The 18,667-nt window shown below is 36.5% G+C and overlaps 1 protein-coding gene across 1 annotated transcript in view; it reads left to right on the top strand.

Annotated features, from left to right (window-relative positions):
- MROH9 (maestro heat like repeat family member 9) overlaps positions 1–12,343 on the top strand; it is a gene marked incomplete at both ends in the record, with an annotated part of 197,252 nt that extends 184,909 nt beyond the window's left edge. The window contains 5 exons of the mRNA XM_082612264.1: positions 74–226; positions 328–444; positions 1,446–1,548; positions 10,519–10,581; positions 12,099–12,343. Of these exons, the coding sequence (XP_082468390.1) occupies positions 74–226; positions 328–444; positions 1,446–1,548; positions 10,519–10,581; positions 12,099–12,343 (681 nt within the window). The remainder of the gene's footprint in view (positions 1–73; positions 227–327; positions 445–1,445; positions 1,549–10,518; positions 10,582–12,098) is intronic.
- Positions 12,344–18,667: the final 6,324 nt, after the last annotated feature.

Below are 18,667 nucleotides of genomic sequence, written 5' to 3'. Positions count from 1 at the left end.
ATATATACTATATAGTGTGTGTGCATATATATAAATATCCTCAAATGAGGTCTTTTCTGTGTGCATATTTCAGAGTAATGGAGGCATTCGGAGTATGGCCATTCGACACTTTGGTGAGTTACTCAGGGACATGAGTCAGTACACAGGGATGCTGAATGATGTGGTTTTCGGAGGCTTGGTGCCTCTGATTCTGTTTCTGGAAGATACAGAGGCAAGAGTAGTTAAAGTAAGTCCTGTGATTTTGTTTTTCTTAGTTTTGCTGAGAATCGCAGTGCTTTATGTAACATCAGATGAATAGATTTTTACTGACCTTTTTCTACTTCACAGGCATGTAAATATACATTAGAAATCTGCACCTCAGAATTCAAATGCTCAACATCATATCTGCTCAAGGATGAACATTACAGTTTTGAGCAGGTAGTGCTCAACATCTGTAACAATCTTGTAAGTGACCCCTCAGGGTTTACTACCACAAGAGTTAGAGAAGGAACTTTAAAGGATATCCAAAGTGATGAAAAGCATAATGAGCAAGGAATATAAAGAAAAGATAAATGAACAATTATAGCTAGAACTTGAGACAAGAGAAAATTAAAATTTCCCACTCTCTTTTCCTCAACATTTTTCATCTATCATTTCTTCCTCCAACCTACCTACTTTGAGCAGTGTAAAGGTAGGAACAACATTTCAGATCACCAAAATGAAATTGAGCTATTTGTAATGAGGTGGATAGACCTAGAGTCTGTCATACAGAGTGAAGTAAGTCAGAAAGAGAAAGACAAATACTGTATGCTAACACATATATATGGAATTTAAGGAAAAAAAATGTCATGAAGAACATAGGGGTAAGACAGGAATAAAGACACAGACCTACTAGAGAATGGACTTGAGGATATGGGGAGGGGGAAGGGTAAGCTGTGACAAAGTGAAAGAGCGGCATGGACATATATACACTACCAAACGTAAGGTAGATAGCTAGTGGGAAGCAGCCGCATAGCACAGGGAGATCAGCTCGGTGCTTTGTGACCGCCTGGAGGGGTGGGATAGGGAGGGTGGGAGGGAGACGCAAAAGGGAGGGGATATAGAAACATATGTATATGTATAACTGATTAAATTTGTTATTAAAAAAAAAAAAAAGAAAAGCTGGAATTTCTTTTCCATGGCCAAATGAGCTGGTTCTCTGAAAACCAGCATAAACTGCAACGACAGACAAATGGGGATGGAAGGATGTTAAGCAAAAGTTGGAAGCCCAAAGTTTGCATATCATGTAATAAGCTGAATAATACCTGCAAGCAAAAGAATAACATTCATACACAGAAACCCCCAAGTTTTAAACTGGCCCTGATTTGGTATAAGCAACCAAGTTCTTTTCCCTGAATGCCTCTCTGGAGAGAGCAAATGTGCTTTTTCAAGAAGTGAGAGAATTTTTTTTCCTTTTTTATTCTCAGCTTATTTCTCATCAGAAGTATATTACAGATTTGATATCTGATACCTTAGGATTCCTGAGGAGTTCCAGAACATATCTGAGAAGGGGATCAGTTATTTTAATAGGTAAGTAAAATTCAATTCTAATTTCCTAATTTGTCTTAAAAGGTAAAGAATGGGGTAAGCAGCTAGAAATTTTCCTTGAAAAAATTATAAATTTTCTTTCTTTATGATAGACAGTACTTTTCATGGTGGTATCTATGATGAACAGAAGTTAAAATATATGATGAGTATAGAGTTCTACTTTATAATACACAGTGGGTATAGCTGTGTGATTAAATTACCATACAAAGTACATTCAACAGGATGAATTTCAAAATTTTAGATGGTGGCAAACCACTACAGTTTTCCTGCTTAAAAATCACCCCCCAAAGAATAAGAATAATGTACTTTTTAAATGCCATCTTCAACAAAACATGAACATCTATAACCACAGACTACAACAGATGAGGAAGAGCTACCAAATCCAATAAAGTTTGAAGAAGAAAATGTAAAGTTGTGGGAGTGCAGGAAGATTCTAAAAGAAAACAACTAAAATTTTTGACCTTGGACAAACCTGACCAATCAGTTTTTTTCCCCCTAGATTCTGGCCATGAAGATCAAAACTAATAATCCTTTATTTGGAATGATAGGAAGTGAATTCCCAACTTGGTAGTGGGATCTTCCCTTGACCTCATTTGGCATCCTTGAATAGCTGGGGCCCCAAGGAATGAGGAAATACTTAGTCACATTATACTTGTACAGAAAAGTCTGTCATTAGTCAGGGTAGAAGACAAGTTGTATTATGATCAGCACTACAGTTCCTGATCTGTGTTGATCAGAGTGGAGGAGAGGAACACACACACACCGAGAACCCTGTATTATAAGAACTTTATTTCAAACCATAAAGAATTCGTGCTATTCTGAATTCTACAATGGAAATTTCCACAAACTTTCCACAAAGAAGAAAATCAAATTTTAGAAAATGTTTCTACAGAGTAGTTGAAAATCATGGTAAATATATTCATGAATCCAAAACTTTTTAAAATAAAGATCTAAAGATATAAGCACAAAGGGAATATATAATGGGATAACGGGAATACATGAAGAGTAAGCTTTGCGTTTCTCTAATAATTAGTGATGTTGAGCATCTTTTCATGTGCTTTGTGCTTTTTGGCCATCTGTATGTCTTCTTTGGTGAAATGTCTATTTAGATCTTCTGCCCATTTTTTGATTGGGTTGCTTGTTTTTTTTTGATATTGAGCTTCATGAGCTGTTTGTATATTTTGGAGATTAATCCCTTGTTGGTTGCTTCCTCTACAAATATTTTCTTGCATTCTGAGGGTTGTCTTTTTGTTTCGTTTATGGTTTCCTTTGCTCTGCAAAAGCTTTTAAGTTTAATTAGACCCCGTTCGTTTATTTTTGTTTTATTTTCATTACTCTAGGAGGAGATTTGCTGTATACCTGAAACTAACACAGCATTGTAAATCAACTATACTCCAATAAATTTTTTTTTAAAAAAATAGACAATGGGGCTTCCCTGGTGGTGCAGTGGTTGAGAGTCCGCCTGCCGATGCAGGGGACACGGGTTCATGCCCCGGTCCAGGAAGATCCCACATGCCGCGGAGCGGCTGGGCTCATGAGCCATGGCCGCTGGGCCTGAGCGTCCAGAGCCTGTGCTCCACAACGGGAGGGGCCACAACAGAGAGAGGCCTGCGTACAGCAAAAAAAAAAATAGACAATGGAAGGAGAACATCAGGAGATCCAGATACTAAAGTTATTTGACATGGATGTGAGATATATGTTTTAAAAACTGATTAATATGTTCAAGAAAATAAATGGCAAAATACAGAATTTAAAAAAGAAAACACAGGAAAAGAAGCTTTCAAAGCATGATGGAAAGTGTAAGAAAAAATATATAACCATTGCAAAAAACTACATTGCAGCCAATGGAAGAGCAAATATATATTGTTGATAACCCAGTAAGGAACAAGGAGTAAAGGGTTGAAAAATGTTAGCAAAATAAAATATAAACCAACAAGAAACAGTTTGAAAAATTAGGGAGCAATGATAGATACAGAAGACAGATGAAAGAAATGCAAATATGCATAGATAATACCCCTGAAGAAAAATGAACAATTAGACAGAAAAAAAAAGTATTCAAAGATAGAATTTAAGAACTAAAAAAAATTTGATTAAATATACTGATGGTAAAAATTTTTCAAGAAATATTTTATACAGAATGAAACATTAAGACATTTCCTAACAAAGTTATGGAACTTCAGAGTTAAAGAATTCGTTGTGCAGTTGAGCAAAAAAAAAACAGTCACCTATACGTTACAAAATAAATAAATGTGGCATTAGATTTCTCCACTTCAGTATTCAACTCTAAAATGTAGTAGAATAGAGCCTATAAATCCTAAGTAGAAAAAAATTATGACTAAAGAATTTTATACTCATCAAAATTCTATCCAACTATAAAAATAATAAGAAAACATTTCTAAAACATAAAAACTCAGCATAAGTTCATTACCATGAATCCTTCTTGAAGAAATCATTGATGGATGGAATTCAGCCAACTAAAGAAGGAATGGATAAACTATCACATAAAGACATACAGTATCTACTTAACTGTAGGACTTCCAGCTCCCAATCCATTCTTCACTATGTTTTACATTTCTCTATGCCTCAAAAACTGACCTCTATGGTCTACATCTCCCAAGCTCCCTTGCCAGCTTGCTTCCAGGTTGGTATAGCATTTAATGTCCATTAATGCATTTAATGTTACAGGAGTATGCTTAATATTCAGTAATAATTGTAAAAGTGTTAGTCACAAATTATCCCATCTAGAATCCCCAGAGCCCCTACTGAGAAATACTGATCAATAAGTTCAATGCAGTTATAATAAAAAATATCAACAGATAATTGCATAGATCTTGACAAGTTGATTCTAAATGTATGTGGAAGAGCAAAAGACCAACATAAGAAGATATAACTAACAAATTTTAGACAACCCGTTACTCACTCAAGGAAAGACAAGACCTGTGAAACTGTAATAGAAAGCCTAGAAACAGATCCACACATATACAAACACCTAATATAAAGATCAGAACTGGCAGTATATATCAGATCAGAAATGATGGGCTGTCTAATAAAAGGTGCTAGGACAATGGGAATACACACACACACACACACACACACACACAAATTCCTACCTGACACCCTACACAAAAATCAATTCTAGGTGTATGAAGTCATGTATTGAATAGATGGAAGGAAGGAAGGAAGATCTAAAAAGAAACTTTAAAATGTATGCAGTATTTCTATGAAGAAAACTTGCAAACATTACTGAAAGACACAAAAAAATTTTAAATAAATTGAAAGGTATAAACCATATTTTAGGAAAGAATCAAAATTGTAAATGTGCCAATTCTTTCCTAAATTAATCTATACATGGAATAAGATGCCCACTGAAATATCAATAGGGCTTTTTTTTTCAAAACTGACATCCTAATTTTAAAATTAATATAGAAAAGTTACCATGCAAGAATATCCAGGAAGTTCTAACCAAAAAAGAATGAGAGAGGACTAGCCTTATCAGATATTAACATAGCTACAGTAACTAAAATCACATGGAATGAATAGATGGACAAATGGAACAAAATACCATCTAGAAATAACTGCCAAAACATGCAATATTTTACAGTGAATCACTGGCTTTAACTAATAGTGATGAAAATATGGAATATTCTTTAAATGGTTTGGGGACACATGGTGAGCCATCTGGAATTTTAAAAATTATTTTATTCCTATCCCACTCTTTACACTAAATAAATTCCAGATGGTCAAAGGCTCAAATGCTAAAAATAAAACCATAATAATAAATAAGATTAGATAAAATAGTGTAGAAGAATTTGCTTTATAATCATGGGGAGGTAAGATCATTCCAAGTAAAAGTAAAAATCATAAAAGATTGACAAACTATGTAAAAACAAATATTTTTGCAAGGCAAAACCACTATAAACAAAGTCAAAAGCCAAACTGTAATAAAATATTTATGGCACTTATCACATATAGAGGGTGCATGAATTCTTACTGTCTAAAGAATCCTTACAAATCTGTAAGAAAAGCCAAACAACCCACTAGGAAAATGGACAAAGTACATGAAGAAAATTATTTGGCTCATATACATAAAATTTTCACAGCCTCATCCAAAAAGTGATGCAAATTGAATTGAAAAAGTGCTTCCATCCATCAAACTGACAAAGAACAAAAATGATTATACTACATAGTTTTGTCCAGGTTGCAGGAAGTAGGCAATCACTTCCATTACTGGTCAGAGTGTAAATTACTACAATCTCAGAACAGTTTGGTAATTTCCATCCAAATGTGAAATGCATATTCTTTTGACTTAATAATCTCTTCTCAAGAGAATTTATCCTCTGATATAGTCACATATGAGAAGTGATGTGTACATGCAGATATTCACTGCATCACTGCCTTTATAATAGCATCATCCTTAGCATGTGGCTTGTATCCTTATTTGTGTTTTCTGATTACCTCCAGCATTTTCGCAGTGTTATACCAAGGAGAAAGAAAAACGTAAAGGGCAAAATGTGTTGCTGGGTCAACCTAATTTTACAAAGCTTTCTTCAAAATCCCAACCGGTGATTCATCTTATACCTCCCAATGACTAGAACTGGCACAATGCCACCATCATTTGCAAGAGATGCTTGGCACTTTTTTTTATTGGGCAAGAAGGGGACAGTGATATTAGATTGACAGCTAACAGTGTGTTGCAACTGCCAAATTTAAAATTGAAGAGTTTTTGCATAAGTATCTGTATTTCCAATTATTTGATAGGGGGAGGAGATAAGGCTACATTGAACCTGCGTTTCTGCCTGGTAGCAACTGAGCAGAGCTGACTGCTTGTGGATGGAGCTTGTAGTTCCTGTCCCCACGCTCCCCACCACTACTAACTGTATTCTTCCACATGCACCTTGTTGGCATTGCGGTTAGTCTGCCGTGTTTCAAAACTTTCAAAACATCAAATTCTATTTGAAAGTTCATCTGTAACTTTCCAAAACACCATTTCAGTAGAGTCATTTAATTTTCAGTTGTTTTTGCCTAATTTTACCACCTAATTTGCTCCTTTGGTGGTAACGTTGTATTTGTGAAGTTCCTACAGTATAAGAAAGACCCAAATATAATTATGGCTTAAACAAAACAGTAGCTTATTTCTCTCTCATTTAACAAAATCCAAGTCTCCGTAGACTAGTGTCAGCTCTTTTGTTGCTCTAGTATTCTCATCACACAGTTTCCTACATCAGATCCAAGATGTTTCCTCCATCTCCTGCAACCACTTCTACATACTAGTCAATTGGAAAGGGGAAAATATCAAGAGGTCACAGGCATCTCTTTAAAGAGCAACTGTAACTTCTGCTAAATGATCATTAGCCCAGAACATAGATGTGGCCATACATAGCTGCAAAGAAGTGTTAAAAGTCTAGTCATCTGCTAGATGGCCATGTGTCCAGCTAAAAATTGGTAGTTTTAGTAAGAGAACTAAAGATAAAGAAGCAATTTGACAATAGGGGAAATTAGTACTCTCTAGCATAAGAAATTTTCATTCATTATTTGTACCCACCATCTAATTCTGAAAGGAATTGCATTGATTTACAAACTTAAGCAAAAGTATGCCAATTAAGAATACCTCCACAACACAGGGCTTTGTTTTTAAACATTATTCTTAAATTTTTAAGTCCATGTTCCACCTGTCAATAAGAATATCTTGAGCTTTACTATCTGTAAATTGTATTATGAAAATAATGTATTATTGTGATTTCTGTGGTCACTATTTTGACTGAAGCAGAGGCAGTGTGAAATATTGGTGAGAGTAGATACGTTTCCATTGAAATCTCAGAATGAACACCCACTAGCTGTGTGACCTTCACCAAATTACTTAATCTCTATGAACTTTTATTTTATCACATGGAAAATGAGGATAATAAGAACAGCAATAAAAATATTTCTTAAATCTATCTGAAAACATGTAAGAGCTTTTATAAAGGCAGTGAAGAGAAAGTAGAAAAACCAAAAGAAGTAGGCCTGATATTTCGGGATTATTTTCCATTATAGATTTTCTTTTATAAATTTATAGATCAATTCTAAATGCAAAAAGGGTATTTGGGAGGCTGATAAACTGTGCAGAAATTTTAGCTGTCTCACTGAGCTGGAGGAATAAAACGTGGAGTGGACTGACAATGAGGAGGAACCCTGGTAAATACTCCCAAGTTTTCAGCTGGGATCCCTGATGTCTCTACCCTAAGAGTAAGAGTAAACTAAAAATAGGCCAGCCCTTAAAATTACTGAACCTTTGAATATCTAACTCCCTGGTTGGATTAAGGGGATATACCTCTAGCCTAACTGCCTGCCAAAAAAGCAAAAATAAATCCTCTCTGGGAGAAGATAAATTGCCCAGAGCCTAAAAGTATCTACACAAAATTGTATATACAATAGCTAAGATTTAATAAAAAATAACCAGACGTTTAGATTTTTTTAATTACAAGGAAAAAAAAAATAGAAACAGAATCTATTATATGCAATTACTGAAATTTATCAGATAGGAACTTTAAAATAAATATGATTATTATGTTCAAAAGATTAAATAATGAGATGGAATGCAGAACTCAATGGGTAAAATTAGCAGCAGACTAGAAAGAACTGAAAAGAGATAAAGAGAATTAGAAATGTCAGAATAAAATATTCAGCCTCAAGATCAAAGCTCAAAGAGTTAAAAATGGAAAATATGAAAAGAGCATAATAATATGAGATATGGTTATAAGGTCTAACATACGCATTCCATAAGGATAGTGGGGAAAGAGTGAGACAAAATAAATAGTTGAAGAGATAGTGACCAAAAATTTTCCAAAACTAAAATAAGGTAATAACAAGAAATAAAATGTATAAGTCTGGAAAAAAGAAAATAGAACTTCCAAAATTTGAAGATAAATAATTGAGTATTTAGAACACTGGAAAGAATTCAGAAAAACTATTGGAATTAAATAAATTCAGCAAGTTTTCTATATATAATATCAATATACAAAGATCAATTGGGTTTCTACACACTATCAATAAACAACTAGAAAATCAATTTTTTGATGCCTAGTGCACTGTACCAAAATTCATCAAATACCTCAAAATAAAACTAAGGAAAGATGTACAAGACTGATACACAAAAAAACTAGAAAATGTTGAGAAGTTTTTAAGAAGACTTAAATAGAGTGATATATCACGTTTATGGATTAAAGAATTAAGTATTGTAACAATGTCAACTCTCCCCAGACTGTTCAGTATATTCAATACAACTCCAAACAAAATTTCACCAGAGGTTTTGTGTGTGTGTGTGTGTGTGTGTGTGTGTGTGTGAAATTGAGAAGCTGATTCTTATTTTTACATGAAAATTTAAAGATTTGAGAATAGCCAAGATAATCTGAAGAAGAATCACAAAGTTGAAGAACTTATACTACTGGATATCAAGACCCATTTTACATTAAGGTAGTATGGAAGTGGCACAATGATAGAATGGAGTCAAGACACTGACCCCTGCACAATTCACAATATAAATGACCCTGCAAAGCATTAGGGAAAGGACTTTTTTTTTCTCTTAATGGTACTTGATTAATTTCATAGTTAAGTAATCTCAACCCCTATTTTATGCCATATAATTCCAGTTGGGCTTGCAATCCAAAAATGTGAAAAGGTAAAACAATAAAGTTTCCAGAAGTAAATATGGAAGAATATCTTTATGACCTTCAGACAGCAAAGATTCCCTATCAGGACCCCAAAACTCACTAATCATAAATTGGATTACATTAAAATTAGGGACTTCTGTTCATCAAAAAACAAAAACAAAAAAAAACACCCCAATACAAATGGAAAAGTTTAGCCCTGGGGTAGGAGAAGATATTTGTAATGGGTGTAATATTCTAAGAGATTAGTATCCAGAATTTAAAATGCCTAAGAATAAATAATTTAAAAACACCTCAATATAAAAACAAGTGACTTACTTGAACAGACATTTCACTAAAGAAAGATCCAAGTGGCCAATAAATATACAAAAATAATACCACCAAACCCATGAGACTGACTGAAAGGTAAAAGACTAACAATTTCAAGTGTTAGAGAGGATGTACAGCAATGGAAATGTAAGAATGAAAACTGGTACAACCACCTTGGAAACTGTTCTGCAGTAATGATTAAAGGTGAACATAAGCATATCCATTAGCCATATATATACCAAACAGCAATGCACACAAATCTATGCAAAAATTCATGTACAAGAATGCCCACAATAACATCATTATTCATAATAGCCCAAAATTGGAAACAACACATCGTCCATCATAAGCAGGATGGCTAAAAAGTGCTGCATTAATAAGATGGAATATCATATAAAAGCATTCTGCAAACTCTTTCTGTAAAGAACCAGATAGTAAATATTTCAGGCTTTGAGTACCATATGGTCTCTGTCGCAATGATGCAACCCTGCTGTTGGAGGGTGAAAGCAGCCATAGATAATCCATAAGCAAATGAGCCAATAAGCATGGCTGTGTTTCAAGAGAACTTTGCCAACCTCTGTCATGTAGCAATGGAAATGAATGAACTATTGCTATATTTAAAAACATGGATGAATCACACAATATAACGTTGAACAAAAGAATGTATTCTGAAAGGTGAAGGAGGAGGCTGCAAAGGGCATGAGGGAGGCTCCTAGGATAATAGTAATATTCTATTTAATGACCTAGGTGGTAGCTAGATGTATTCACTCTGTGGTCATTTATTGAGCTATACAATTATGAATTCTGCACATTTATAAACACATGTATATCTCAATAAAGAATTTTATTAATAATTATTTGAAAGTACTAAAAGATGATTCAAGGATAATCTAGAGATGCTTTGCTTTGAAAAAAGCAATGAAGGTAGCCAGATAATATCAGATAATGTATTTTCATAACGTATTTTGGGGTAACTTTAATTCTACTTTGTGCATAGGGTACTTGGCAAAATTGGGTGGCCATTTACTGCACAGAGATGAAATTGAAGTCATGCTTGAGGGTAAGTGTTGAAGTTATAATGAAATCTTTATGTATAGGCCTAAATAACTTCACTGTTTGTGATTCAATTTATATCTGAGCTCTATAGTGATGCCAGGGATGGGAAGAGGGTGGTAGAGGTAGCTAGGCAGTTAAGGGGAAATCAGTGGAAGGACTGGGTTAAGGGACATCTTCTTTATTTTTTTATTCTTTCTCTCTCCGTTTCACAATCTCTCCATCTGTCCCTTTCATTAGTTGAGACCTATTATCCTAGAGTCCTTAGGAACTACAGAGAGTTAAGAGTTCATTCACTCATTAATCCATTCAACAAACATTTTTCCAGCATCTACTATGTGACAGCACTATTCTATCTGCAGGATATAGAGTAGCAGACAAAGCAAAGTCCCTTCCCTCAGAGGATTTACATTTTAGTGGAGAGCAATGTACACTTGCACCAGAAGAAATTAAAGAAGGGTAATGTTTATTCTTTCAAAATGTTTGGATCTTCAGCATCTCTCTCTAAGCCTCTGCCTATTTCCCCTTCAGGATCAGAATTACAAACAGGGGATGCAGAAAATAAGGTGGCTGCCTTCCTTCCCTTTTTTGGTAATAGACTTTATATTTGAGAGCAATTTTAGATTAATAGAAATATTGAGTGGAAGATACAGAGGTTTCCTGTATACCTCCTGCCCCCACACATGCAGAGCCTCCCCCAATTACCAACATCCCCCAGCAGAGTGGTACCTTTGTCACAGTTGATGAATCTACATTGACACATCATTATCTTCCTTCCTTTTTTATCCATTCATATTTATTGACTGCCGGCTAAATACTAAGCACTCCCTCCATGTCACTCAGAATATTTTTCTTCTTTCTCTCTTCCTCCTCCTTCTGTTCCTTCTCCTTTTTCTCTCTTTTCTAAATCTGTCCTTTTTTCCTTCTCTATTTCTTTTTATTAAGAAAGAAAATAATAACTTCCCACAAGCTCAACCTATGAATATAATGATACTAGCATTTTGGTATATATCTTATTGCAGATATTTTTAAAGAATATAAACTATTACATATTTATTTTTAAAACTATCACAACTGTTTTATAACTTTTTCACTACTCATGTGTCAGAAACATCTTTTCATGCCAAGAAATACGGGTTTACATCATCATGTTAATATGTATGTGCTACTTCACTTTATGATATCTCTAATTTTTAAGCACTTTCATATTGAACATTTAGACTGATTCCACTTTTTTCATTATTATGAGCAATACTGAACCTCTTCATGAATATATGTTTATGCTGTCTACCAGAATGCTCAGCACATAATAGGCATTCAGTAAACACTTAGTGAATATTTCCTTTTTTCTTTTAATGAGGTCTGGTGAGGATAGAGGATAAAAAACTTCCTGGATGCTATTTGTCAAAGTAACAAAAATTGGGGGAGGGGGGCTTTTGTGAAAGGTGGTGAGGCTGCTTAGGGTTAGAGCTTCTCAGACTATGAGAGTGATGCCTTGAATTAATGGCCTTTCTACTGTTACAGCTATTGGCCGAGTGCTTTGGGATGAAGATCCTGTGATCAGGGAGTTTGCAGAAATAACAAACAAAATTTTTACGGAAATAGCTCATAGCTTGACCTCCTCCAATATTAAACGAAGCTTCCGAAGACTGTTTAACTTAATCCACATCAAAAAATTGAAGCCTCTTTATAATTATGACCTTCCCAAGGACCTGACAGGCAGTCCTATGGAGATTAAGAAATCTAGAATGAAAAGGAAGCCATTATAGACTATAATTATGAAGACGTATTGGTAAAGAACGAAGGTGTATCAGTAAAGAATGCAAGGTTCACGAGTGCCTTGGAGCACACCTCCGAAGAGGAATGATTTTCCTTTCCCTCTTGATAACTTGACTCTGTTTGTAGATGCTTTTCAGAAGGACACTAGAAGCCTTTACTGTTTCTTCTTGATTCTCTACTCAAATATAGAAATGTGTTGCCTCTCTCTGTCTGACAGTGATTAGAAGACTTACTTTATCAAAGCAACTAACAAGGTTGAAAAAACATATAAGCAAAGTGTTTGATGAGAAGCTCTTGGAGCTTTTGATGTAATCAATACATACCTACTGAACATCTTCTAAGTGCCAGACACTATGCTAGATAGTGAGGATATCTGGATGATGTAAACAAGGTTCCCATCCTCAGGAAGGCCACAGTCTAGTGACACACAGTGTGGTTATTTACACCCTGCTCTGATGAATGCCGCCTAGGGCAGTATTTACAAAGGAAGAAATGGAGCTTGCAGGGGAAGAGGATTTAGAGCAGGCAAACTATTCCAGGTAGAGACACTGAGGCAAGAATAGTGTTGGAGGAAGCTGGAGAGTTTGTTGTGGGTACAGGTGGTTAAGGAAAGAATAGGGAGAGCTGAGACCTGAGGGGATGATTGTGCTGTGCCAATGGTTTTAAACTTTTTGAAATGAAAATTGGAGAGTCAACATAATTAATGGTTGCCATGGCCGTCAGGATCCAGTTTAACACTTTGTCCTGGTTTATAAGAAAGTTGATATATAAATGTTGAACTGCAGTGATCTTGCTTGACTTAAGGCTCCAGGCTCATCTTTCACTCATCTCACCTTACCTTCCTCCCACCCCTGCATCCCACTCTAGCATAAACCACTTCAGCCACAGGGAAGTACTTGCTGGTAGATGAAAGCCCCATTTCCTCTGTTGACTCAGATGTTGTGGCTTTGGAATGTGTCAACTTGCAGTTCACACGTGTTTCAGGAAAATAAAAAACATATTAGAAAAAATAACAATAAAAATGAAACAACAACAAAACAGAACCACAACAGAAAAAAAATAAAATATAAAAAATAAAGGAAATAATTTTTTTAAATTTTTTAAAATTAAGAATAAAAATAAAAGATAAAAAACAAATTAAAAGAATAAATAAATAAATAATTCCTGGTGCCTCCTCTATCAGTGTTGTTGCCTCCATGATGAGCTACAGCTTACCCCCACCTCCCCAGTAGGCCTCCAAGACCTCCAGGTAGGTCTCTAGACCCACTGTTTCAGCCCCACCTCTGCATGTATCCTCTCTCCAGCATCTGTTCCTGGAGCTGGTCCATAGCACATGTGCCTGCACAGGCCAGCTGGGGCACAGGCTTCCACAGGCATGCTTGCGTGTTGGGCTGGCACAGCTGGAGAAGGCCTTGGAGGGGGGCAGTGCTCAGCCCACCTGGACCCACGTGGCCACAGGAGGCCCTGTCAGGGGCAGCACTCAGGATGCCAGAACGTGCACAGCCAGAGGAGGCCTTGGCTGAGGTGGGGTTCAGAGCTGGGGACCCACACAGCCAGAAGAGGCCCTGGCAGTGGGGGGGCTCAGGCCCGAGACCCCAGCAGGCTTGCTGGGGCCCAAGCAGGCAGGGGAGTTGCTGGCCACGTTTCCCTCCAATCCTCCAATCCCCTGAAGATCCCTCTCTGTCCCTGCTGACCCCCTCACCATGAGTGGACCCTTCTGAACATGGGAACCTCTCCCCTTCCTCCAGCCCCCCCTCAGGGGTACCGGTCCTGTCCCACCACCACTTTTCTTCACCCACCCCCTTCCCTCCAATGTCCTACCTGGTCATGCAGGGATTCCTCCTATCCCCTTAGGTGTCCGAGGTCCCCCACCAATGCCTGGTAGGTGCCCTAGTTGTGAGAAGATGTGAACTCCACATCCTCCTACTCTGCCATCTTGGCTCCATCCCCTCCAGTCTTCTTTGATCAAGTAGTTGGATGTTGTTCCTATGTTTTACCTATCATTGCATTTATCACACTGTAGTAAAATTATTGGATTGGCCAAAAAGCTTATTTGGTTTTAAGTACAAATAAAAGGCACATTTTTGATTTTCACAAACATCTTTATTGAGCAACATGTTCGCTAACCAAATGAACTTTTTGGCCAAGCCAGTACTAATGTCCTTCTCTCTCTGTCCCACAAAATTGAAGTGTCCTGAAACCAAACTTTGTATCTTATACTTGGTTAAGTACTCTGGCACTCACAGTCCTGGCACCTAATATATGCTCAGTGAATACTTGCCAAATGAATAAAATGCTAACAGGACATATTGCCCTCATGCTTCAATAAAAATTTTCAGATATTTATGAGTGTTACTTAATATTCAATATTAGAAATAATTTTAAAATGGATGATTTTAATTTACCCCTTAACCCATATTATTTCCTATCACTCAGATGTCCCAGACCTAACTTTTCAAAATCAGGGCAAATTTTCTTTTCCACCTTCTAAACTAGAACTATTATTCAGCCTACCACACCAGGATGCCTACTGTGGTAGTCTGAATGATATCCACAATGTCTTTCAGGTATCCCCAAAGATATCCAATTGCTAATCCCCAGAATCTACAAGTATGTTACCTTACATGGAAAAGAAAATTTACAGATATGATTAAATAAAGAATCTTGAGACAGGGAGAGAAAACTGTATTATCTGGGCTGGCCCCATGTAATCAGAAGGGTCTTTATAAGAGGAAGGTGGAAGTTAGAGAGGAAAGATTTTTGAAGATGCAATGATGCTGGCTTTGAAGAGGGAGATGAGGAACATGAGCCAAGGAATTCAAGGAATGCAACCCTAGAAGCTGAAAAAAGCAAGGAAATGGATTCTCCCCTAGTGCTCCCAGAATGAGCATAGTCCTATCAACACCTTGGTTTCAGCCCAGTGAAAGCCAGTTTTGGACATCTGAACCCAAAACTATAAGATATTAAATTGGTATTGTTTTAAGGCATTAATTTGTGGTAATTTGTTAAAGCAGCATCAGGAAACTAATATACCTACCTAGATTTCTACAAAACAAAGCAAACCAAACCAATTCATAACCTCTCACCCTTCTCCACCCCCCACCCTCCCAAAGAAACAGACATAGCAACAAGTATAGTGGACCTTATACAAATGTTGAGGGTTTTGTAAAAGGTCAGATATTCTGTAATATTTACATGTTTTTCAAAGTCCTTTAGGTTGGTGACCAAGGATTTCTTCCTCACTTTCAACCTACTACAGTAATCTCCTCCGTCATCTCCTGGTTCTCTCTGCTCTTTCTCCTTCTCTAATTTTTGTCATTTTAATTACAATGTGTCGTGTTGTATTCCTCTTTGGGTTAATCCTGTATGGGGCTCTCTGCACCTCCTGGACTTGGATGTCTATTTCTTTTCCCAGGTTAGGGAAGTTTTCAGCTATTATGTCTATGACTATCATAGCAACTGAGATATCTTCATTTTTTTCAAAGAATAAAAAATATAACTTCTGAATATGGAGTCAAGTGGTGGTGGAATATATAAGGCAGGTCTCAGGAAATAATTCAAGGCAAAGGAAAGCCCTCCATAGCTGTGTCAGCTAATTATCCAGCATAGGCACATGGCTAATCAACCAAAGACCAGTCCCCTTTGGTCTCTGGGTGGCCAAAGTTCTCACCAATAGAAGGTGAGCAGAAGCAAAGTGTAAGACTTTAGCCTAATCACTTCCTTAAGGAGGAAATCTGCCTTATTCCTTCCTGATGGTTGAATGTGGATGTGGAACTCAGCTTCAAACTTGCAGAAAATAATAATATAATATGCCCCTTGGCATATGGAAAAGCCCCTAACAGCCTGGATATCTGGATGGCTTCTCAGAGCACGTCCTACCCATGTTGGACTTTTACATTAAAGGGAAATAAATTACTACCTATTTTAGTCTTTGCATTTATAGATCTCTCTATTGCAGTGATTTGGTCTTCAATCTAATTAATACAGCCCCTCTCCGAACTCCCAGGTCCCTAAAGCCTGAAATTACACTTTTAAATCTTTACCCTTTGCCATAAAAACAACTCTGTTAAAATGCAAACACTGTATCTCAAGAAGCATATCTCAAGAAGCATATCTCAAGTAGCATAATGAGGTAGCATTCAATTGTGTCTACAAATAAATGAGTCTAAAGGATCCTTTCTGGAGGAGGATGTAAAACATAACACAACTCTTCTATTCAACCAAAACATACCCCTTCCCTGAGGAAGACAATGGTCTCATCCAGTTACTGCTCTTAGCTCCAATTCTGTGACCTCTGAGTGACATGCTACCCCCACTCCTTAGTCAAGTGTGGCTTCCCATGGTCTGGCCCAATATACAATGGCAAAATTCTTCCACTGGACTGACAAGAGTAAAGTTGTATTTTGATCCTGGTTTTTTTTTGTTGTTTTGCTTTTGCTCTTAATGCTCTAGTTTCACTAGACTCTGCTGACTCCTTTTCAAGGAAACCTCTTCCTGCCCTCTTCCTCCACCACTTCACCATGACATAGACAGAAAATCTAGTGGAACTATGAATCTATAGAAAGGAGAATGGTAGGAAATATTCTTCTTGGAGGTCCTTTGTCAGAGGACATGGGAACTGCAATTCTATAATAATATATTGATTGCAACTGGATCACCACTTAGAAATATATTCATGAGGCCAGAAACACCAAGCTGTCCCACAATGTCAGGGAATTTAATTGCTGTTATTTTGGAGTCCTATTTCTTTACAGCTTGATTTCAGTTAATGCCTTTCTCCATTCCTTTTATTCTCCCTTTTTACCACCAGCATATATGAAATATGTCCCAAATATGTTCACAAACTATCAGCTACAGAGGAAAGTATTCCATTAAGGAGTGTAACTGTGGCCAAGTGTAACCCCCCAAAAAAATGACTTTTTAATTGAAGAGAAGGGATGAATGGAGGAAAACCCACAAGTAATAGGAGTCTTCTGGGCCAACAGTGGCTAAAATGAACATGACAACCACTGCAATAAATGAGTTTGGTAATTCACAGCATTCTTCATGAAGATACTGAGGATATAAATCAATAAGGCCTAATATGCATGCAATATTAATTGCATAAATCGTTACATAACATCTTGGAGTTTGGGAGTATATTAGGTCATTCCTTGCTCATAAAGTGTTGTACACTTTACAGATGTGTTTACTGAAAATCATAAAATAACCCCAACAATGAAATATTACCTAACTACTTCAGAAAAGTTTAAAATAAGCAGAATCCATACATTCAGAGGATATTACAGGTATTTCAAACACTTGTTTTTACTAAATGAAGAAATATATTTTTAATACTATTCTCTCAAAGCATTAACATTGACTTCTAAAATTTCTTCAATTTTTTTTAATTTGCCATGATTACAAAGTAACAGACACCTACTTGTCTTTGTAGGTTCTATAGGTTTCCCACTCCCTTCCCCAAATTATGTTTCTATATCTAAAGCTGAGCATAACGAACTTTTACTGAACTCTTTGAGTAAACTCTTCCCAAGAGCCAAGCACTTTATATGTATTATATGATTTCATCCCCAACCTCTGAAGGTAAGTAATTTTTTTGTTCTCTTTTTTATAGACAAAGGAATGAAAGCACAAAGACAGATTAATTTGCCCAAGGACACACGACTAGTACATGAAGTTCAAGGGTTCAAACCCAGATTTCCTGACTCTAACCCACCCAACTCTTCACTGATAAGCTCTGTTGCTTCTAATCTTATGAGGCTTATCATATGAGGTCATCACACTTTGTGGTTACAGTATCTTATTCATACAAAGATCCTGATTATCAAAAACATTTTACGTCTCTTATCTTCACAACAACTTTATTCATTGTAGATAGGATATATCCATTTTTAAGATTTTTTTAAAAATAAACTTTAGGTTTGTTACTTTTCCTAATTAAGAGCTGGTCACAGACTGACATAGCCCAAGGAGATGACATAAACTGGTTAGAACCAACAGGTCCAAGATGGTGGACATTTTGACTTCCACTAGACATTGAGCCTCAGTATACACTCATTGTAACACATCAGCATGCTAAATGACACACCGACAGTCACCATGACAGTTCCAAGGCTGACCATAAAAGGTCAAAAAGTGGACAGCAGCCCAATTCCTGGAAGTCCCCACCCCTTCCCCAAAATAGCTGGAATACTCCTCCCACTCATTAGCCTGTGAAATTGCCCACCCCTATACCCTGAAAACCCTATACCCTGGTGCCCCTCACCTTCTGAAATGGCCCACACTCTGTCTGTGGAGTGTGTTTCTCTCTAAAT

The sequence above is a fragment of the Mesoplodon mirus genome (assembly GCF_964341445.2).
Source record: "Mesoplodon mirus genome assembly, chromosome: 3".
In the NCBI taxonomy this organism is placed as follows: Eukaryota; Metazoa; Chordata; class Mammalia; order Artiodactyla; family Ziphiidae; genus Mesoplodon; species Mesoplodon mirus.
This window is presented reverse-complemented; position numbering and strand designations above follow the sequence as displayed.